The 24,653-nt window shown below is 25.8% G+C and overlaps 2 protein-coding genes across 2 annotated transcripts; one reads left to right on the top strand and one right to left on the bottom strand.

Moving 5' to 3' along the window:
- Window positions 1-6,520: 6,520 nt before the first annotated feature.
- On the bottom strand, window positions 6,521-9,346 carry LOC108549172 (SCY1-like protein 2). Its single transcript, XM_017902440.1, has 3 exons — window positions 7,598-9,346; window positions 7,101-7,482; window positions 6,521-6,986 (listed from the first exon to the last, which is right to left on the bottom strand). The coding sequence occupies exons 1-3, from the start codon at window positions 9,285-9,287 to the stop codon at window positions 6,521-6,523; spliced, it is 2,538 nt and encodes an 845-aa protein (XP_017757929.1). The 5' UTR covers window positions 9,288-9,346.
- A 3,080-nt stretch (window positions 9,347-12,426) lies between these two features.
- On the top strand, window positions 12,427-22,848 carry gogo (thrombospondin-1 like protein golden goal). Its single transcript, XM_017902474.1, has 17 exons — window positions 12,427-12,487; window positions 12,656-12,869; window positions 12,976-13,162; window positions 13,268-13,489; window positions 13,603-13,752; window positions 13,932-14,280; window positions 15,027-15,157; window positions 15,280-15,531; window positions 16,652-16,907; window positions 17,032-17,256; window positions 17,362-17,509; window positions 17,615-17,785; window positions 17,861-17,993; window positions 18,110-18,384; window positions 18,472-18,588; window positions 18,798-18,923; window positions 22,368-22,848. The coding sequence occupies exons 1-17, from the start codon at window positions 12,427-12,429 to the stop codon at window positions 22,846-22,848; spliced, it is 3,498 nt and encodes a 1,165-aa protein (XP_017757963.1).
- Window positions 22,849-24,653: the final 1,805 nt, after the last annotated feature.

Raw genomic sequence — 24,653 nt, 5'->3', positions numbered from 1 at the left:
ATTATTTTATAATTTTAATAAATTTGAAAATTACATAATAAGTCTAATGTTCAGTTTTATTATAACGAAATTAATTAATTTTATATAATTTACATTGTGAGAAAGTAAAATATCTAGCTCTCTATCTATCTTCTCTTTTTTAATCAAATATATTATCATATTATTTCATATATTATATATATAAACATAATAATATATTTCATATATTAAACATATATTAATTCATAAAGAATGGATCATATTCATTTATTGACAAAATAAAAAAATTGTAATTATAATTGTAACTATAAGAAATTATATTGTGACACATATAATATGGAACTTTTATAAATTATCAAACTAATATTCATGCTTGAATTTATGAATGATAAAGGTAAATGAAAAAAATTTAATTTTTCTTTAAGAAAATTTAATATAATACATGTTCGTTTACGTACACATATATACTGTGATTATTCTATATATCGTGATATCTTTTTTTCCCAGAAACGCTCTCAATTTTTATTGATAAGTTTCAAGAAAAAGATTTATAAATAAAAATATTTAAAAATTTGATATGTAATATTACTGTAAATACTTTATTATAAAATTATTTGTAATATACAGTATGATAAGAAAAGATTTATATCTTTAAAGATAGACAGTACCTAACAAATGAAGTAGAAAAGTTTTAATAAATATGGATTGAAAAACTATTATTTATAAAGGTATAAACAGTATTTTGTTTTTGTTTAAGTAAGACATTCAATTAAAATTGTTTATAACTTTATAATTTTATAAATTAATAGTAGAACAATAATTTTGAACTTATAGTGTGCGTACCACTAGTGGTACGTTGAAAAATTATATATAATTTTTAGATTATATATAGTGTAGTGTACTGCAACGAATAGATAGTACTTTAGTACCATACGTACAAAATGGTGTCTTAATCACATACTCGGTGGTAATATATAAAAAAAAGGATTGAGAACCGCTGTCCTGGAGATTATAAACCTTTCTTTCCACTCTATATAATCATTCGCAGTAAAAATCATACAATGTGTATTGACGAATATTTCATTTAAGTGAAGTTTCTAAGTTTAGGAATAGGTTAAGTATTCTGGCAATAATTGAATTGCAAGTTTTTAGTTCAGTATAATTTCATAACTTGAATAAAATAGCAATAAAAACTACAGTACGCCGGAAAATAATAACATATGAAATAACGCATAATTACAAAATAATGCGGTTCAAAATTAATTATAATAAATATAGTTGTTAACAAAATCTTTGTTCGTGGATTTTAGTCATTAAAATATATAGTAGAAATCAATATTTCAAACAACTTTTTTCTGTACATAGGATAAAAATATTGGTATAGCAACTATTATTATACAGATGTTTATAACTATTAAAGAAAAGTTTTTTTTATATATCCATTCGTTACTTATCATAGTTTAGTACAGAAGAGAAATAAGAATATAATAACATAAATAGAATGATTTACAAAATAATGATAAAGATATATGTATTTCTTGAACATTTTATGAAAGGATAAAAGTATTGACACAAAATAAGATAAACAATATATTGTTGTTGTTTTCAACAATTTCCAATTATCATTTGAACTAGTAAGGTAAGATCCCACATTAGTCATTTGTTATAATGTTTGATCAATGAAGATGAAGATGATTTAAAAAGGAAGCAAATGTTGAGAATCAGATTAAAAGTGATAAACTAGCAATTTGGAAAAAAAATATTATAAACATAGTGAAGTAAAATCTAAAAATTGTTTGTCTAAAATTATGTTTATAATAAAAAAATGAGTGCCATAAGAAAGTAAATAGCAAAATTATACATAGAATATGAAGAATGTTAATTATTTTGCATATATTGCAAGAAAGAAGTTTTACATCGACAAGATAAAGCAAAATAAAAAGAAGCATTCACAAAATAACTTATTATGAAAGATAGTGATATTTGGAACAAAATTATTTTTTCAGATGAAAACAAATTTAACATTTTTTAATTAAATAGTGGAGTATTGATATGGAGGAAGTCAAATTCAGAAATGGATTAACATAATGTACAAATTAATGTAAAACATAGAAGTAATAGATTAATGATATGGGAGTACATGGCAATGTTAAGTATAGGAAAACTTGTATTTATCAATAATATTATGGATAAATATGTATATTTAAATGTGCTAAAAAAATCTTTTAAAAATGTCCAAAAATTAAATTTTTTAATGAATTTTTATTTTAAACAAGATTGAGATCTAAAATATGTGGTATATATTATTTGCCACTGAACATATATTACATTTTACAGTTATACACAATTAAGTATGTGTAGATCGAGCTTGCAAAAGAATTAGGAAACACAGTGCAACAAGTAAAAGTGAATTAAAAATGGTTCTTCTTCAGAAATGAAATAATTGAGCCCTTTATAAAAAGATTAGTTCATTCAATGTCCTGAAAAATAAAAGTTGTTAAAACGAAAGGAAGCCAATAGAATATTAAGACTGTTTATTAATTAATTTATTCTATTGTGTAAAAATTTGTGTAAAATACTTAAGACATATATTTCTTTTATTATTTTGTATATCATCTTATTTGTGTTATTATTTTTATTACATAATAAACTATAATAGATAATAAATAAAGATACCAAAAAAGTTTGTTTCAAATCCATTTATTTAGTAATTATAAACATTGTATACACTGTGGCATTGTATGTGTCAATCTTTAATTGTTTTTTAACTACAGAGTTCAATATAATAGTACCAACAATTTTTCCAAATAACTTAAAAATTAAGACCAAACTGTAATGAATGTTTAAATAAAAGTTGTCTAGAATATCATTCTTTATAACATAATTCAAAATCATTGTGATCAGTACTCACATTTTGTACCTTTTTGCAAAAAAAGTAGCAGAAACACATTACTTTTTCAAGCTTCGTTAGTGACTCACAGAAGTATTCATACTCTTCCTAGTGTTGACTTTGAATGGATGCTATTTGTTTATAATACATTTTAAAAAATTCTTATAATGGTCATTGTATATTGGAATAACTAAGTTTTTAAAACACCATAAATTTTATTGTAAAAAAATATGTCAACATAACAAAAATAAAAATTTTAATAAATATCAATAAAATTTGTGTCACAAAAGTATTTGTATCTGGTATATTTTAAATTAATTATTTTGTACATTCTATTCAAGAGTATTCCAAATATCTATAATTTTTTCTTTTAATATTTCTTTATTCATAATTTCAAACTTTCTTAATCTTCTTTTAACCTCTACCCATTAATTTTCAATTCAAACTCAAATTTTTTAATTCAAACTTTGTGTTTTGTTTCCTCCATACTATGACGTGTCTATCTGAATTAAACAAGTTAAACTTGTTAATTTACAAGCAACTCTACCATTGAAACCTTTTTTTCATAAAATTTTTTTACAGGTTTCTGCAGACACTTTTTTATTAAATGATTTTCAAATGAACGCTGATAACTTTGGACCACTAATAGTCAGATTTCTTTTTATTTCTGCTTTATTACTGCTCTTTCTTTTGTCAAAGATAGTTTATTCGGAACTATTTATTTCTACAATATATTAAAAAAACATTGAAATTGAATGGTAAACAGCTCATCAACAATTTCATCAAAACTACAAAGAGTTACATTTAAAAAACATGTATAGTTGTATTTTATTGATGCACAGATGTAGTTTTGGATAAAATCACATTACACGATGATAGATCATATTAAATGATGTAAAACTTTCCTCTACAATTTCTTTTATCTTCAATAAGGTTACAGTCAAACTCAATTATTAGACTCACCATATATACATTTTTTAAGAAAAATTCTGAAAAAACACACTTCTTTCCCATAAATAAACATTTACTTGTAAAAAATATCAGTGTAATAGTTACCATAATTGCATAACATGGCTTTTACATTTGCTTTTAGATCAAACTGTTAAATATCAAAGGATGTTTGTGCCATGTAGGTAATTAGATGATTGCATTATAGATATTATTTTATTAGAGAAGGTTAAATAATTGCAAACAGGATTTGGTGTTTAAAAAAGAACTATCATAAGTATATTGCATGCAAAAGTGGTCAATGACAACATCATACAACACAAATTCTTTTTGGCAATATGCATTGGGTGATTTTTATGGAGTTATTTCTCCTGAACACGATTCCATAAGTAGAATTGCTGCATTCTCAGTTTCCAAAATAATTTCTGATTTTTAACAAAAACAAAGTATTGTATGAAAACTAGAAATGTTAGAAAGCTCTAATTGGTCTTAAATGACAGAAAAAGTCTTTGGATATAGCAGTAATTTTAATTATAATATTTTGAAATTTTTAATGATTATAAATAACTGTTAAAGTTTAAAAAATTACCAGCATACGTATTACTCACTTAATGTATATAATAATGATAAATTTTTTATATTTTCTTGCATATTTGTTAAGGAATTATTAAGAATTGTATTAAATACTTTTAATGTTAAGGGGAGAAATGAAGTATATATAAAATATATTAGACGTATTTACAATACTTGTAAAATACGTTAACAATTCAGTATTAACATTATTTGACATTTTCTTTTTTTGTAATTAAGTTAACCCTTGCATGACGATGGCCGAGTTTGCGGTGACCCGTTTAAAGCGAAATACGTGTATATGTGACTCACATTAAGCATCTACAAGGAGGTTGCAAGGCCTTCGAATCACCGATTTGGTTCAAATTTTGTAGGATGGTAGATTTAGTTTTTCTGATAAAGAAGGTATATGATTATAGGTGTCACTATTCAATAATTTTTAAAACATTTGCAATTGAAGATTTATCGTAGGTTTAATTCAATTCTGTTTAGAGATGTTACCGTGAAATGGTTTGGCTGTGTCTCGAAGGCCTTGCAGTTTCTTTATAAGAAAAACAAAGCCGAATTATTTCACACGCGAGCCAATTGTGTTTGGAAGACACATGTAGCGATTTATTCATAGTAAATAAAGGAAAGTTTTGTAGTGCATTATTTCAGTACAGTACTATTATCAGTTCTTTTATTGTATTATTATATTATATTATATAATTTAGTATCTTAGTATTATTTACTATTTCTTTTCTAGCGTCTAGCCGTATACATAAAAAAAAAGTTCTCTGTCGTGAAAATGGCTAGCACAATTTATGACATTTACTTTAGCAAAGCTATTTTTTAGGAAACATTTCCCAGAACTTTTTTCAAGTATGATATAGCAAATTTAGTCAAGAGTGATACAATAGCAAATACATTGAGAATTTTCGAAGAGCACTTTTTTTAAATAGAAAAAATAAATAATTTTTTATTCCCTACCACTTTTCAATATGACAATATTAGTAATAATCAAAAAAATGAATAAATCAATGGAAATAAAATCAAGCTCTTATATGTTAGCACCCTAGTTGAACGCGATATACAAATGTTCTAAGTGTGCGTTAGACGAGAACCGGCTACCTCCCGCTACGATGCCATATACGAGGGTTAATAATATATGGATTATATAAAAATATCCAATACGCTAAACAAGTGTCACACGACAAACGTGTGAGGATACAGTCTTTGGTTTTCATTGTGCTTATGAACCCAATAAATAATATTTATTATTGTTAAATATAATTTCCTTGTAAAAACAACAGTATTATTTTGAGAAAATTCGTTCTTTTTCATTCGTTCTCTTAGAAAATTGTAAATATTATACAAGAATATTCTACGATATGAAATATTGTTTTATTACTTTATTTTTTCTCAATTAAAATAATGACTTATTTTCAATAACTTCGAACAATGGCTACTTTGATTTTTTTACTATATATATTATTATAGATACATATATAGAATATGTTACAGATATAACATTTAATATTAGGTTGTAATTATTTTTAGTTTATTTTCAATATTTATCAAAACACATTGAGGAATATGTGCACGTATTTTAAATTCTGTAATAAACATATATTATTTATTAATATGTTTTCATTAGTTAAATATTATTACCTTGTTTCTAAAATTATGTTATTTTGTTTAACGATTCGAATCGTTATCAAAAATTATTAATGATGTTAAAATATTACTAATAATCAAAAAATAAATAAGAAATGCATTGAAGTATATCACATATTATACATACTATAGAATTATATATTCTTTAAAGAATCTTTTTTTCCAATCTTCAATATATATTTAATTAATTTCAGTTATATTTAAAACATTGTCTAATATTATGTAAATTAATATTAAAAATGTATAAAAATTTTAATTTTAGAAATGAGATAATAATAAAGTACTAATTTACATACAGTAATACAAACTCTGTTCATGCTAATTTAAATTTAATAAACTCTATAATAAAAATGAAGCAATGAAAAAGCAATATAGTAATATTATTACAATAATAATGCAAATACTTTTAATAAAACTGGTTATCCTTATACTCTGTAATAATTATCATTATGATACTACATTACATTAGTAAAATCATTAACTAAGTAGATCCATTACATCATAAGAAGGCAATTTTTCTACCTTTTGATTTGAATTAGAATTCAAATTTGAATTAAATTCTAATTTATTAAGAGAGAAATTATATGTATTAGGATTCAAATTTGAATTAAACTCTGACTTATTAAGTGTAATATTTCCTTGGTTCATAGAATAATTAGTACTATTTTGAGGAATAACTGAATTTGGAACACAAATATTTCCTTTTTGATTCAATTGTATATTCATTCCTTGTGGGTTGAAATGTTGATATTGATTTGAATTTAGTGATTTCCAAGAATAATCAGGTTTTGAACTTGACATTGAAAAATTTAACTGATCCAGATTAGATTTCAGTAAAGTATCAGTTAAATCTTTTACTGGAGGCTTTGTAGTTTGAACAACTGTTGGTGTTAAGGGTGTTTGAGATTGTAATCTTTGATGTACTCCTTGTTGTTGAATTAATCTGTAAATAAAACAATGTTTGATTTAAAAAACTTCTACATTTTAAATTAAATTTTAATTGTACATTAACTGATTTGTAATTTTTCATTAATAAATGGCAATTATTACTACCAACCGAAGTTTATCTTCCATTGTCAATCCATTTTCAATCTGTAGAGACTTTAAACTTGTGCTTGTATTTGACATAGGAACTATAGGAATTATATTTATATCATCATTGGGTGAATTAATTTTTTTATAAATAGTAGAGGTCTGTGAAAGTTCTTGATCTAATTGTTGAGTCTCACGACGCATGGCATCTAATTGTTTTAAAGCTTCTTTGTGCTCTGATGTAACACGATTTATCATTTCAATTACAAGATTTGAAAGAATTTCATATTGTGGCAAACTAAAATTTTGTTCAATACAGAGAGGCAATAAAAATGGTAAAATCTTTGTTGCTAATATTTCTTTGCTTGTTCCTAATTTACTATGATTTAATAGCATCCTATAAATTCCTAATAACAAAATAAATTAATATATGTCATTTATAACCTATTAATTTTATTTATTATTATTTAATTTAGCTTTTCATTTTTATTATTATGTTAATATTTTAATGTAATATAATACCTATGATAGCCATAAGAATTGCAGGTTCTCCAGAGTGTGGAATTTCCTGTAAAAAAGGTAACACCTGATCGAGTACAAGCCATCGATCAAAGTGAGGTAACATTTTTGCAAGACATAATAAACAGTTAACTCTAACTCCAAGACTCTTGCTGCTGCTTCCTTTTCCATATAAGCATATTTTTTTCATTCTAGGTAAAATTGCATTTTTAATTACTGGTCCTTCAATCATTGTTATAATATTTGGCAAAGCTGATAAACATAATTCTTGTAATTGTTCCCACTCAGATTCTAAAGCACGTAACAACATTGGGACTATATCCGTTTTTATAACTTCTGTAGTACATAATTTTAACAATAAGTCAGCATGCTGCATTAAGACAAGACTAATTTGTGGTGGATCATCTAACGTCAAAACTGATTTAATGTTTGGTAAAATATATTCTCTAAATTCTTCCAGAGAACTTGTTTCCATTGCATATATAATGCTAGGTAAAACAAATGGAATCATTGGAGGATTAAATAATTCCTTATACAATGCTGGAAGAACTCTATGTAGTATAACTCTATGCGGTAATTGTTTCAGAAGTTGAGGTAATCCTTTGTAAAATTGTGATTTTTGTAAATTATCCCATTGAAAAATTTTGTCTAAATAATTCAAAGTTTTGACACCTATATCCATAAAGTATTCAATCTTCACAAACTGATGAGCATCTGGTCTTAATTCAGGGTTATGATGTAACATTAATTTAACTGTATCTCTAAGAGTATCTGAAGTTGGCAGGAATATATCTGCGATAGTTGAACTCTTAAAATTTTCTAAAAATTGTTTGCATTTTAATAAATCATTGTTAGATTCAAAAGGAGGTGTATGCATTGGAGAATGTAAAACATATGTCACCACTCCCAAAGAAAATATATCACTGGCTGTACCAACACTACTTGCTAAAATACATTCTGGTGCTTGATAATCTAAATTTGGCTGAGCTACAAATGGAGCTGATATGTCATATTCCACATATGACCATTGAGGTTGTTTACCTTCAGCACTTTGATTTAACGCACAAAAGTCAAATCCAAAAATTTTCCATGCTCCATGACTATTAACAACAATAGTTTCTGGGCATAGGTTTCTGTGTAATAATTTAACATCTCCATGTAAAAATGCAAGGCCTTCTCCAAGTTGTAAAAGTCCATATTTAATTTCAACATCATGCAGTTTATAGTCTTTTAATGCTATTGGTACTGGTTGTGATAAATTATTATGGTTTCCCAAAATATTAGCTAAGCTAGCTAACACAGGTTCAGTTGCAAATGCTAAACTATCTCTTGATTCTTCCAAAGGATGTTGAACAGTTAAAATTTGTGGATGACGTAATTTTGTTAATTGTGCAACACCTCTTTTTAAAGTTTCTAAGATAGATTCTTTATCACTTTTTGAAAACTTATCTAAAATACGTTTTTCAAATACAAAGATCGCAGCTTCTTGTTTTGTAGATTTTTTATAACCATTGTAAACTTTCCATAGCAATGATGGTCCCGCACTTGCTATGTGAGTAGTTACTTCAAATTCTCTAGTTACTGGATTACCAGGAAGAACATTTGATAATTGTGATAAACCATAAGCAGTATTTTGTACAGTGTTGGAAATTGTGTTGCTAACAGTGTTTCGTAGCTTTGCAAACACATCCATTTTATATCACAATTTATTTTAAATATCCATTTATTAACATATTACTTTATTTTTTTAATTTTAATATAAAGTATTATTATTTAAATTACAAATTTTGAGATTCTACCTTTTCTTCATTCACATTGAAGTTTGTTATCATTTAGCCATCAAACATTTTATATATATTATATGTATATAAAAATTAATTTTTTCGAACATCAGATAACTTTGCACAATAAATTTATTGTTATATTAAACGTTGCTAAAAGATGTTATTACATTAAACAAGATATAATAATTTGTGACACAATGACTCGATTCTATATATCATATTGGATTACTGTATTTTACTAGTTTCCAGTTAATGGTTGTTATCTACCAACCTAAACAAATACATATTAGTATTTAGTACTTTTCAAAAATTCCTACAATATTTCTATATTTTATATACTAATTCATTTAAAATTCTTTCAATATTTTTATATTTTGATACATTATGCGAAATTAACGAATAAAATTATTTTTTTATTTATGTGACGTAATTTTTAATACTTTATACTGAAGATGACGTGCTATACTATAAATCACTATTTTTTATTAACAAAAAATTAAAACTATATATGAGAAGGATGAAGATTGAATGGAATTCAAAAATTATTACATTTGAGTAGCAAAAATATATTAATATTAGAAACTATTGAATGTAACTAGATGTATATCACAAGTATTGTTTCAAGCATGCAATAATAGTTAATACAATAATTCTAGTAATGAGTAATAATACGGAGTATGTATTTGAAGATAAATACATGAAACAATTGACATTGGTCATAAAATAAATTACGATATATATGACGATGTAAGAAAAATCAAAATATATATGACATCAATTTTTGGAAACTGAGTAAAAATTAAATTTTTTACAGTGGTTTAATATTTTTTTGAATTGTTGCAAATAAGACATATGTAACAAGTATTAATGGGAGTTATATATAAAAATTAGGTGAGACTTTAATAATGAAGTGTTTTTAAAAATTTCAATTTAAGTATATATAAAATAAAATAATTGGTACAGGTAAATTTATAAATCTTAAATTACGTAAATAAAAAATTTAGTTTAATTAAAATTAAGTCTTTTAATATATTTTCCAGCAATTTAAATTTATGTTAGCTATTAAAATTGATTTTTTAAAATATACATTAAGTATATTTAATAAAACATACATTATATGGCAAAGTTTAGAAACTTGTTATGTATTACATTTACAATATAATAAAACAATAAAAAAAAAAAAATTGAAATTATAATCGCTAAAATAGGGATTTTTTAAATAAGCAGTAAATATTCAATCTACATTGTTAGTATTGTACATCTTTTTATATGAAAAATAACCATACTTACAATTCTCCGAAAATATTCAAAATTTATGTACGAAAAATATTGACAATTAAATGTTTAGTATACATACGTAAACAAAGATGTGTTACTTAATCTAAATTTAAGTTTAGATGATATGTCTTGCTATGTTATACTATATGATACTATAAATGAAAATTTTGTCTAGAGAAATTATTTTGTACAATATATTATTATTTTGCTAAATGTTCGATTAGATCTTTGTTTCAAGGATGTTTTCTAAATGTTGAAAAGTGTAAAGGTGACAATTAATAATAATTGGATAATTCTAAACAAAATAATAAAATTAATAGAAACACTAAAATATCTAAAAACTGCGGAAAATTGATTTTCGTGTCTATATATTTCGGTACTATATACATGATTAGATAATAAAATGCAATAAAAATATTAGTGAAATAATTTAAATATCCACTACACAATAAAAGAGGAAATCAAGATATTTAAATAATGCATTTTAGAAAAAATGATGTTTTGTTCTAGGAAAATGAAAAAAAGCACTTCTTTATAAGGATAGACTTTAGGTCAATATAATCCCTTCATTGATTAAAGCCAATGTTCTGTCAGAATTCTCTCCCCAAAGGACGACCTTCGTAGTGGGGTGAGCGAATAAGGGAGAAAGTACTGGCCGTCGACCCCGAAGGTTTAGTTGCCTTATGAATCGCGTATGAACTGCATCACTCCCTATATTTCTTAATTTAAATTTTTCATACTTTTTCTATAAAAAAAGACTTTATGATATTTTTCTGTATTAATAGTTGAAACGTAACAGTCTATTTATCGAATTACAGTGGCGTGTGATCATTTAAAAATAAAAGGTGAAATTTATAGTGAAATATAAAAATTAAAAAATACCTTTTCAAATAATTTACTACTTTTAATTATAATTTTTCATAATTCTTATTTTTGCTCTTTACAAGAGTAATAGAGTATACTTGAAATATTGATTTTATATTTCAAAGTTGCACTAATGTTATTTAATTATTCTATATTTATTATACATTACATCTAAATAACATAAATTCATAGTTCTCGAAGATGTAGTTTACATAAAATCATCGTATAAAAATGTGTAATAGTTCGTTTACATAAAAAGTTTTGTATCCGATACTTTTTGAATTTTTATTTAAAAATGTGCAATTCTTGATACAGAATAAAGTTAAATATTTACGAAATTTTTAATACTCCATAAAAATTCACTCTGGAACTTTTTATTTTAATTTGTTTATTGAAATATCTGTCATGATGTTTATTGACTTTTTAATTTCATTGATTCTCCTTTGATATAAAAACATATATAAGAAAAATTATAATGTTAATGGTACATAATAATTAATAAATATGATATGCTGTCAAGAACATTTTTAAAATACGAAGATGGAAGAATCTTGGAAAAATAAAGAGTGAAAGTTTGCGGTGCAAGTCCTCCGATATCGATTCTTGTAAATTGCAGCGGTGCACCACTAACAGAGCATTTATGACTCTCCCTTTAATACGAAAAAAATTCTTCTCGAGAAGGATGTTTGCATTGAGATAAGCAAGGAAATTGTAAGTTTACGTCTTCAGAATTAATCGACTGTAGTAATAAAAATTATTTGAATTTTTATTATTGTTTTATTTAGTGAAAATACTTGTAAAATTAATGTAATAAATTAAAAAAGAAATTTTCTTATGGACATACCTACATACCATATTTTTTTGTTTACGATCATCTAGAAATTGAATACGGATGACGAATTGGATATGAATTTGAAATTTAAATGGCTCTTCCTTGGAATACTAGTTATCACCCTCCTTGAATTTGGTAAATTTTTTATTTATTTTTAATTCTGATATTTAACTTTTGTTATCATTATAAGAAGGAAGAAAAATAAAAAAAAGTAAACAATTTTCTCGTGTTTAATGACGTTTAAGTTTTCTAAGTTTGTAATAATTAATGTATAAGTAGTAAGTAATAAAATAAAAATATTAGATATCACTGGATCAATGATGGAAGATGCGGAAGAATTTTTTGCGTTGAAAATTAATTCTCCTTCTTCTCATGTTGCCCTTTCGGGAGACCTGACTATATCTGTTGAAAAATCAAATGAAACATTAGAAAAAGCAAAGTACAAATATGAGTTCAAAGAAGAAAATGGAGATTTAAAATTTTTTAAAAATATTTCTAATCAAATTTTTCTATTGAGGTAAACTACTTTAAGTTCGTATTATGGAGTATCAAAAATGACTGTTAAAATATTACAAAAAAATTGTACGATATTGTATATCTTTTCTTTTTTTAATTGTTTGCAGAGTACTGTACCTTCGTGAAGACATATCAGAATTAATCGGTGAAATTCAACTAGAACAGTTACCTTCGGGAAACGAAACAATTTCAATTATCATTCCCTGCGGATATTTTACTCGTGGCGGTATTTACGCTTTACGTGTAGAATATAAGTATGAAAATTTAACAGTTCCTGCTACCACTCTTTATCAGGTTGATATTGTTTATAGTGATACACATATAATATTATTTTTTTTTTCCAGTATATTTTTGGTACATTTGCAGTAGCATATTAATTATAAACATTTTTCTGTGCAGACAAGTAAAATATTAGATGTAAAGTGGCCATTACCAGCAATCTACTTGGAATCTCAACAAATTGCTACTTATCCAAATGAACCTGTTAAGGCCACAGTAAAATACAATGAAATAAATTGCAGTCCATTTGAGCATGTTCCTGTAGCTTTTTACATATTACAATTAATATATTGCGGATCTAGTGTAACTGCTTGTTATTTGCAAAATAATACTTATATCCAAGTAAATGAACAATTTTTTAGTTGCTTTTATTCTATGTTTTTTCTGTACTACGTCTTAGGATACATTTCATTATCATTAGTAGCGCATTTATAAATTTCATATTATATTTTTAGATATTATATTATGAAGAAATAAGAGATTTTCTACCAACAAAGACTATCTTTTTTCGATGTGAATTTTTTGGATTACCTGGGAATTATGCTATAAGATTAAGAGCATCGAATAATAATCCAACAGCACCTAATACCAGTGTATATTTCAAAGTAAGTATTTTCGTAATAAATTAATTATTTATACAATATAATAAAATCTACCAAGTAATCAGAAAAGATTTTCTTGATAATTAAGTGAATAACTTTAAATTAATAAATATAAGAATAGATGTGATAATAAATTTACTAAGTATTTATAAATTTCTAATTACTTTATGTTCCAATTATAGGTGAGCTGGTCAAAGGAATTTAAACTTACGGTTCACGCAAGATCGATATATCCATGTGAAGGGTCAGGAGGAGTTGCCGTTCTTTTCGAATATCCTTCATGTCGACTAGAAGGTGATCGTATTCGTGTTTATGGTCGCTTAAAGGCTGACGTTACTTCCGTTGCTTCACCTTCCAGTCTTCATTATATCACAGAATTGAGATCAATACCTGGCAAACATTCTTTGGCTTTCGATTGTGATCTTTTTACAGAAAAATTTGTCGAATATTGTTTCGTCTATGTTAGTCAAGCAATTACAGGTGCTATGGGAGATGTTAAAATATCTTGCGTACCTACATTTCCTTTCCAAGGTAAGTCTCAATTTTTTTTTTTATAATTTATGTATAACATTAATATTTATTAACAAATATTATTTGAACTTATTATTCAATATTATGTACAGTGGCCCACAAAAGTATTCGAACGCAATACATATTTTAAGGGAGTACTCTAACTCAAAAATTCCGATTTTAATAGAAGCGTGCATCTACGTAAAGTGAGTTACACATGGATTGACCTTTTTTGTTCGCAGATATCATTTTACGTAGGTGAAATCATCACTTGAACCTACAATCCGATCTCTGTCTTTTTAAATGTAATTGTATAATGATGCGAGATAAAGCGAAGCTTTCTAAATAAAAAATGTTTAATTTTTGCTACTCTGTCATGCTGTAGTAAAAATTTCTTCCTCTGAGTTTCGTTCGAAAAGTAAAAGTATTGTTAAAACTTCAATTCGTGATTTCATCTCTGTCAATGTCATTTTCTATCGATAAATAAATCACTTCATATGTAACTCGTTATGCTTTACGTTCACGCAAACCTTCGTTAAAATCGGAATTTTTGAGTTAATATGTTTTAAATATAGCGCTCTAACACTTTCGTGAGCTACTGTGTATGAAATATAGTTATATTTAACGTCAAAATTTAATTTAGTAGTTTGAGAAATTTTATTATATCAATATTAAATATAAATATATCAATTTTATTATATACAGATATTTTAAATTTAAATAACTTTTTTAAATAATTCATTGTCTTTTAACATAATTTTATTTAGAAGGTGATGCTGCGGGATGGGGACCTTGGAGTCCATGGAGCCCTTGCAGCAGCTCGTGTTTCAGTGGAATTCGGAATCGATATCGCTTTTGTGATACTCCACCCCCAAAATATGGAGCAAAATTTTGCCCGGTAAATTTTCTTTTTCGAATAAAATGTTCAATTAGTATCATTAATAAAATTGTATATTTAATTTAAAATTCATTCATAAAATTAGCATTTATAATTAATAATAATTTTATTATTAATTACAGGGAAATGCAATAGAAACTGAACTCTGTGGTAAAATTTTTTGGGAAGAAACTACTCAAAATGAATGGCATAATCGAATTGAAAATTCTGAATGTCACGATGCCGTTTTAGCTGCAACAAAACCAGAAGTTGTAGCTGAAATTGGAATACAATGTCGATGTGGATGTCGTATTACATTAAAACAACAACCTTTTAGAAAAATGCTTGGAGCTAATACTCAAGCTTGTCCCGGTCGATCTTTTTGGCTTTTACAGGTGATATTAAATAACTATATTGCTATATAGTATGCGTTATATTTACTTAATATTTATTTACTAAGTATTCATTACTTGCTTACTTATTATTAGTAAGTAATAAGTTATTCATAGAAATCAAATCATAGAGTACAGTGTTCTCTGGATTTGACTAACGATATTTGATATGTTATATTATAAAGTTGTATATACATATATTATTCCTAAAGTTATATTATAAGCTGGGGTAAAGACAGTTGTTATTAGAGTTACTAAATTATTATTTCCTGATACTATTTGACAAAAAAATGCTACAAGACGAAACGAAATAGAGCAACGATAGATTTTGTTTATGATCGACAGACAATAAAAACCTACTAACACGATAACTATTATCACAACAAATTTTTTGGATTTATTTTCAATGAAAAATCTTATCGATTCATAAGTAGTATTTTCATACAAATATTCTAAAAAATACAACTTTTATTTTTTATTATGAAATAATTTAGCTCTCTCGATAGTTGGCTGTTAATCTCAAGAATCCGTAGAGTTGTCATAAAACAGTGACTCAAATCCAAAAATCATTAAAACTAAATTTCTTTTACTTATACAATATGTTCCATTTTGATCTATCCATGTAAATTTTTCTCAAACTAATCGGTAATGGAAAAAATATCATAAATGCAACCTATTTTATTTTAAGTAGAATATAAATTATTTTAAGATGAAAATGTTTCCAAGTAGTCAAAGCCATTATAATTTCGTTTAATAGAATCATGCATTTTTTAGCTAACTAAAACAATTCTATTGGCTTATGTCGCATAGGTCAGTGATAATTATTTTCAGGAAGATTTGGGCTCTTTTATCCTTTAATGAAAACCGACTTTAAATGATCTTGAGTAACAGCAACAGACTTACGTATCCAACGAACGACATGACTAGCTAATAAAAAAAAGATATCAAGTATCTTTTTCAACATAGCTTGGGAGATAATCATGTGGAACTATTAAATTAAAACACTCTAATAACAACCGTCTTAATTATTTTCAAATATTGTTTTAAATATACTAAATATTTATAAGAATTAATATTGCGAGAAATAATGTCAACACTATAAAATATAATTTAATACATCTAGGCGCAGACAAATTTTGTAATTGGATTACATTTAGATCAATTACAATTTCCGTGTCCAGGACAATATTTTCGTGTCCGGGATGGTAATTCTTTAAATGCAAACCTTTTAATCGATATTGCATCTGATAAAATGAAATTTTCTACAAGAACACTTATTAGCTCTGGACAAAATTTATTACTAGAATTTTTTACGGATGAACTTACTGCATCGGGTGATGCTTGTATTGGCGGCTTCCTTGCTCATGCAGCTGTAATAGGTAAAATTAATTATTGCAGAATTATATTTTCTTTTAATAATTTAAGATGTTGAGTACTTTTTAAAATTAATTATTTAAAGAATAAATATAAAAATTTAGAAAATTTTATATAATTTAATTACAGAAAAAAAATATCTAAAAAAAAATGGAACAGCAACCATCGTGCCTTTTGAAACAAATTCAACAAATGTTGAAGAAGAATGGATCTTTTGGAAACCAGCACACTTAGCAACTGCCTTGCTTTTGATACTTATATTTATAGTTTCTATTTTTCTGACATTACAATTTATCATAAAATATAGAAAGTATCGTATTGCTGAGGATTTGGACAGTTTTAGCGATGTTTCTGGTATTAAAATAATGATTTTCTTTATTAATTACATTTGTTTTAGAAAATATTATTATATATTATCTTATTTAATTATTTTATATAATTTTTTTTTTTTGTAATTAGAGTTAATGCCCGGACGATCAAAATTTTTGTCTACAAGTACAATTATTTCTGAAGTTGTCTCAATGATAGAAGCAACCACAAAAACTTCTCCAAAAAAAACTGTAACTAATACAGAGGAACATTATCATAGTATTGAAACCTTAACAGGGTATGAACAATACATATTTGAAAATGGCAGATAATTATAAAAAATGTTAAATAATTGGAAAAAATTAATTTAAATTACAAAAATAATATTATTTTTTTAATGTAGGTGTAAAGATGAATCTACATTGAGTTCTAGTACATTGAAATTAAATAATACAATAGATACTTCTTCTGAAAAAACAATCACATCAATGAAATCAAACTGTGATAAATTATTATCAGCATCCAGCATTCTTGTTTACAATAAACCAGAAGTTAAATATGCTTATCCTGTAAAGTGAGCTTAATTTGTACTTTATTTTATATTACGGGCTCGAAATTATGATTTAATTATGATGTCATTTATAAATAGGTTACAAACAATAGATTATGATACTTCAGAACAGAAAGCATCAAAAATGGAAAATGAAAATTTGAAAGATAACAGAAGTTATAGCATTTCAAAAATTTATCAAAATAATGAAATTAATTATCCGGAAGAAAAAGTAAATGTCTTTATTTAAATATGTATATAATACGTATATATAATATATAAACTATATATATATATAATTAAACTATGAAGAAATTTTCATCAGTTTGCATTTTCTTTAACACGTAGGAATCATCACCCGAAAGCGTTCTTTCAAGTTCATCTACATTAGTAAGTGGGAAGGAAACAAAAGAGAGAAGAAATCGTGAAAAGCTTCTACAAGGTCCAGGTTCAGAATTTAGTTTAACAAATCCTGATTCAGAATTGGAATTGGATTACTATGATTATAATGTAGCAAATGCTAGCGCTGTTCCAGGATCTTATTTAGGAATGGATCCTGCTTTTTTAGTTTGGATTCCACCAATTGAGGACTTAGATATTTATACAGAAGACCTTCTCTTAAGGTAACTAATATCAATTGTTGATTAATTCATTAGCAGCAATATTATTAACTATATTATAATTATATATTATTAATTGTTTTTTAACAGCAATAAAAGAAACTCTATTTTGGCTCTTGAAACTGAAGGTGCTGCATTAACACCTTCTGAATACAGAAGAATGAAACTATCTAACTTTGACGAATTTGGATTCGAATTGGAACAAGGGTAAATATTAGAAAAATATTTATTATCTTCTAAATAATTTACAAATATATTCTTAGTTAATAAAAATAGATTAATTTTATGCAATAAATTGTAAAACTATTTAACTAGTTTTATATTAATAGTGAAAAATATTTAAAAAAAGAAGAAAACAGTTGTTAAAATTTGGATTATGGAAATTTAATTAGGAATGACATCTCTGAAACTTCCAGAACAAGAACATTTGAAAAATTACTTCCTGTCCAAAAACTTCTAGAAGATTCTAGTATCAAAGTAAGCATGGAATCTGTATCTGGTATCCTCGAGCATAAACAATATTGTGTTATTTCAAATAGAAGGTAAGTCAATAATAGTTATATAGACAAGCATTATGTACGTTCTAAATAGAAATTTATAACATATTTATATAAAAATTAAGTTCAAGTTTATAAATCATTTAATAATAAAATATAGTCAATAATAGTTATATAGACAAGCATTATGTACGTTCTAAATAGAAATTTATAACATATTTATATAAAAATTAAGTTCAAGTTTATAAATCATTTAATAATAAAATTATTCGTAATTTCTGCCTATTTAGAACTATAGGATTTAAAAATATTAGTAACACCAAAGATTCATTTGCAATATATGTTTTACATAAATATATTATTGTAATAAATGTCTCATTTTACTTTGGTATGCTAACAAGGAAACATATTCAATCCGTATACATCGAATTTGATGAAATTTATGTGAGAAATAGTTTTCATAAAAAATTTTTGATACGTATTTTTTTTTGTATCAGTCATTGTCCATATTAAAGGGATGAAAATAGCTCCGAAAGTTAGGGGTCAAAAACCCAAAGAAACCCAAAGGGCTAGAGGCAAAATTTTTTCCCCAAAATATACTTTTTTAAATGGATACTGTAGCTATGTAGAAATTTTTAAGAAAAATTAATTTGTTTAAATAATGGACGAATGAACGAGAGTATGTATTAGCAAATGGCAAGTGCATAAATGGCGTAGTAGAGTATCGATGACTGTTGGTGCGACTGATGAGTGATCGGAAGGGTCCGAATATGGATCGTAAAAATACCATTTTTAAATAATCAATAATGAGTGAAGGATGAACGACTTCGGGAAACGCTTTGAGAACCTTCGAGCGTTTAGCAATGCGTAATATGAATGAGTATAAAAGGGATGTCGTATGATATGAGAGTCAATGATTCTATTGGCGTGCTATAGCCATTGCAATGCAATAGAATCTGACTGGAAAGTTCAATTTTATTGACATTTTCAACAGAGTATTGTTTCAGAGTGTTAGAATCAGAATTCGAGTAAATACAAGTGTGTCGAGACGATTCTACGTAAACGATGGTTGGGTAGCAATCTGTATTTTCATAATAAATATCGTTATGTTGAAAGAGTTGTCACTCCTTTGCGATTGTCAATCTTACATAATATATTCGATTATATTCGATAAGCCAATTTTACATAATATATTTGAAAATTCGAACTTTTTACTCATTTGTCATACTAAATCTTATTTATGTTCATGTAAATCAATATACATAATGTGTGTGTCAAAATAGAGGATTTTTAATTTTAATCTGCAAACAATAATTATTACATAAGTAATATTTAACTGTTCGTGCAATGCGAAGCACCCCGGATCGTATTCTAAGAGCATAGTAAACTTTTTCAACGTTTTAATCAATTGTTACTAATATAAGATATACTGTTGGTTATTTTTTAAGTAGCCACAAGCGGCACGGCACACAGATTTGTGGCGCGATATCTATGTTAACAGTTGTAACTTTTATATTTCTATCAATATATTTATGGTATTTTATGAACGCTTAATATTCAAGACTGTTTCTATCCCTATGAACGATGGCCGATAAAAAAAGTATATGTCAAATATGTTTTTGAGAACTATCTCTCATATAAATTTCATCGAATTCGGTGTGTGTGGATTGGATATGATATCTCGTAAGAGTTAATACCAACACAATTAAAAATTGCGTAAATTAAATTTAAAAAAAAAGTATTGTAGGGAATACATAACAAAATAATATTTAATTATTGTCTTTTAAGAATATAGAAAAAATAATTGTAAAATTATTGAACTGCTTCTTCCTCACCAATTTTGATGATTTTTTGTATGTTGTAAAGTGCGTTATTACAAACAACTTTTCTTCTTCGAAAAATTAACGGTCAGCCCTATAGTTAGTCGCTTCAAATTGTACTAACCATTGATATCTGCCAGACGGCAGATTGTTTATATAATACATTCCGTGAAACAGCGGCGTAGGAACTGGTATTAGTTATGTTATTAGTTATGTTATTAGTTATCTTCGGACCATTTTATGTATACCTACTGCAAAAGTTAATTGAAAATTTATTTGAAATATTAATACTTAAAAAAATAAGATGGGTTGGGTTACTTTATTTGGTTACCGCTTAAAAAAAAAAGATGATCTGAGCTATCAGATATAAAATGGTGAAGTACTTAATTTTTTTGATGAACTGATCAGTGTCAATTTTTTTCACACGTTAACCAAGTTTGGCAGTGTTGCAATTGCTCTAGGTCGCAAGTGACCTTCTGTTCAGCGGCAACATAGAAAATAGTATAACCCTAATTTAATGCATAAAAAATTTGGTAATTATTTAGAAAAGGGGGCAGGGAGATCTCAACGATTTCGATGATTTTTAAATATGTTGTAAAACTCAACATTTTGAAGAACTTTTTTCCATACATACAACCGCCGCTCGGCCTTAGTTTCCAAGATTTTTCCTTAAAATAATCGCTATTACTACACTGAATTTTGTCTATACATACGCGTCTCTGACTTTGTGTGCATCAGCCGCGATCGCCTCTTATCTCTTGTTTCTATAAACAACGGCATGACGACGAACGACGAAAAATGTATAATGTGTCAAAAAAATTAAAACAAAAGATTAATCTGTGGCCGGCTGTCATGTGGCGGCCGAAATAAAAAGATCTAACTTAAATCTAATTCATTAGTTACTAGGTAAAATAATTAGGTTTGCCTTTAAGTTATAAAAATTATAAACAATCGGTGACTCAACGCTTAAACACATACTACTACAAATACATGGTTATAGGCAATATTTATTATAGTAGTAGCAATAGTTTTTTGCAAAAATCTTAGAAACCGAGGTCCAGCGGCGGTTACATACATAAAAAGAAGTTGTTCAAAATGTTGATTTTTACAACATATTTAAAAATCATCGAAATCGGTGATCCCCCCCTCCCATCTAAATAATTACAAAAAATTTCACATAGATTAGTTTTTAAGGAGGATACCAACAATAGTTCCTTTGCCGTTGCTTCGAAAAATACATTGTATAATCATCGGCTGACAGATAACGGTTCATGTGATCTGATTCATGATGAAATGAATGTACAGCCTGTCTGTATTCTCAGCTGTATTCAACTCATGGATGCACACAGATGCACACAGTGCACACAGTGCACACAGTGCACACGAATAAAAAAAATTCATTAATTGATAGCAATTCTTTTTCACCAATATCTCAAAAACTAAAGTCAACCGCCTTTTTTTTTAGAAGGAAAGGTTTTGCAAAATAACGCCCGTTAAAACATATTCCAAGTTCATAAAAATCAGCGAGGAAGTAATAGTTCAACAATTTCACCATTCAAATATAAAAACCATTCAAATATTCTATAAGTATAAATATTCTATGTTTTCACAATACATAGAATTGTTTGTAAGCTAACTATGCTTATAATAGTAACTCTGTTTTTTGTAGGGTTTGTATTGATAAAGATGAAGAATCAAGCGAAGAATCTAATTCTTCTAAAAGCCTTCTTGCAAGTCCTTTAAATATATTGGATAATAATGATAATAATAAGGAAAAACTAAGTTCTAGTGGAAATAAAATTTTACAAAAAGATTTTTCAAAAATAAAACAAAATTCTAACCAAAAAAATATTTCTAAAAATCCAGATGAAGAAATAACAAGTATGTCTTGCAAGTACAAGGAGTTAATGCAATGCACTCAATCATTTACAACTATAAAAGATGTAGTAAATATTCCTATGACAGAATTATCAGGAAGTCCGTTAAAAAGTTTCTCTCAAGTTCGAAAATTGAGCAGTAAAGATATTGATGCTTCTTTAAATATTCAGAATCCAGATTATGGTATAGAAACATTTTGTATAAAGCAAGGGTCTTTTTACGATCAAAATATTAAATTTGTAGATGACGATGACGATGAATATATCGATTAGAAATTTTATAAAACTAAGCTTTTCAGTTATTAGTACAATTTAACTTTGATTTTACTATATGCAGAATGTTCTGTTATTAGTAATACAATCGCGTATAAGATACCTCCTCAAAAAATAAATTGGAAATTAAACTAAATGCAAATTTCGAAGTGACAGACTTCTATTTCTATTTCTGTTTGTATTTGTATTTATATACATGAGTAATTTGCTCTTTACAATTATGTTTATTTATATAGAAACTGTTCGAAATTTTGACTATTATGTTACATATATAATTATGCTTTTTTAACTAAAATTAAATTGGCACTACTTGTAGTGTATCATAAATGTTTATATTTTTTAATACTTCAACACTTTTGTTGTTTTTAGAATACAACTTTGATTTAATAATGATTATAGCATTTATAACAAATAGATAATAATATTGCTCATATTTGCAAACACAAGTAGAAACAAAAATATGACTCTTTGAAAGATTTAGTACATGCACATTCGATAATTTTTCAAATTCGATTTTCTCGAGAACGAAGCTTCATGTAAAAAAGTTTTATTCTTCCTTTTCTATTTATTTTTTCATGAGGTACCACTCTCTGCCCTATTGTACTACTAATAATGCAACACACTGTATGTATATACTTTTGTTGTAATGTTTCCTTTTATATTATTCGTTATTTTAATAGCATAAATTATTTAAATATTTATTATTTAATGATATTTTAAGTACTTTAATATAACTTTTTAAATATATCTTTTTTACTATCATAACATAATGATTTAAAAAAAATAAGTGTAGCAATATCTCTCAAAACAAGATTGAGACCTGGTTTTACAAAATATTGGTATATGTATAATTATTAGAACTCAGATTATGCTAGAAATCATTATTTGTACCCATGATCAAAATGAAAAGCAATGAGAGAAAGTGAAAGGAAAAACTAGGTACCTGACTTCTTACCACTGGATAGTGTCTCAATTCATTGGAATGTAAAAATTTAATTTAATTTATATTGAATGAAATAATAATTTTATCATATTACAGTGTTAGGAAAGCTAATAATTGTTTATTATGTGATTTTTTCATTTCAATAATTATTCACAGTTATACAGAAATGTATATTATGTAATACTGTCCCATATTTTGCATTGTTTAAAAATATTATACAAATTATTAAAAAAATTGTATTTATATTGACAATGGTTTATATTGATATGCTTATGGAAAGAATATGATGCACATATAAAAGTGTAATGACATTTCTTTAAATATAATTAGATAAAGACTGAATTTTATGGAGCTTAGTAATTTGATATCTTAAAACCAAACTACATTTTCAATTTATGCCCCAGAAAATTATAATTATTATTCAGAAAAAATAAATTGTTTATAATGTTAGTTACATTACTGTTTAACTTTAACAAATCTAAAAATATTCAGAATTATAATAAAACAAAAATGATTTTAATTTTATAGCATTTGTTGATTTAAATATCAAATATTAGTGGCTCATGAAGTTGCATTTTGACATATGTTTGGTATTCTCTATGACTATGGTATTCTCAAATTCATGTGTCGAATTAAATTTTGGAAACTCTCTTCTTATAAATAAATTACATTTTTATTCTAAATTTATTAACAATTAGAAATTTGTTTTAACTTTTTAATTTTCAACTTGAACTTGAGAAATATATCTACATATTTGTATTAAATTTGTAAAATTTACCTATAATATAAATCTATAAAATCAAATAGAAAAAATAAAGTCTAGTATCTAGTATCTAAGGACTATAGTTTGTAGTTTTAACAA

Source organism: Eufriesea mexicana, unplaced genomic scaffold, assembly GCF_001483705.2.
Source record: "Eufriesea mexicana isolate 0111107269 unplaced genomic scaffold, ASM148370v2 scaffold1824, whole genome shotgun sequence".
NCBI classification, from domain to species: domain Eukaryota; kingdom Metazoa; phylum Arthropoda; class Insecta; order Hymenoptera; family Apidae; genus Eufriesea; species Eufriesea mexicana.
Note: the sequence above shows the minus strand (reverse complement) of the source record. Positions and strands in the feature narration are given on the sequence as shown.

Bases quoted from the DNA above. Each gene is read 5' to 3' on its own strand.
- LOC108549172 (XM_017902440.1), bottom strand. From the start codon at position 9,287: ATGGATGTGTTTGCAAAGCTACGAAACACTGTTAGCAACACAATTTCC. The intron at 7,483-7,597 runs GTATTATATTAC...TTTTGTTATTAG, and splicing joins AATTCTTATGGCTATCATAG to GAATTTATAGGATGCTATTA. The intron at 6,987-7,100 runs GTTGGTAGTAAT...TTTTATTTACAG, and splicing joins ACAATGGAAGATAAACTTCG to ATTAATTCAACAACAAGGAG.
- gogo (XM_017902474.1), top strand. From the start codon at position 12,427: ATGAATTTGAAATTTAAATGGCTCTTCCTTGGAATACTAGTTATCACC. The intron at 15,158-15,279 runs GTAAATTTTCTT...TATTAATTACAG, and splicing joins ATGGAGCAAAATTTTGCCCG to GGAAATGCAATAGAAACTGA. The intron at 17,786-17,860 runs GTGAGCTTAATT...ATTTATAAATAG, and splicing joins AAATATGCTTATCCTGTAAA to GTTACAAACAATAGATTATG.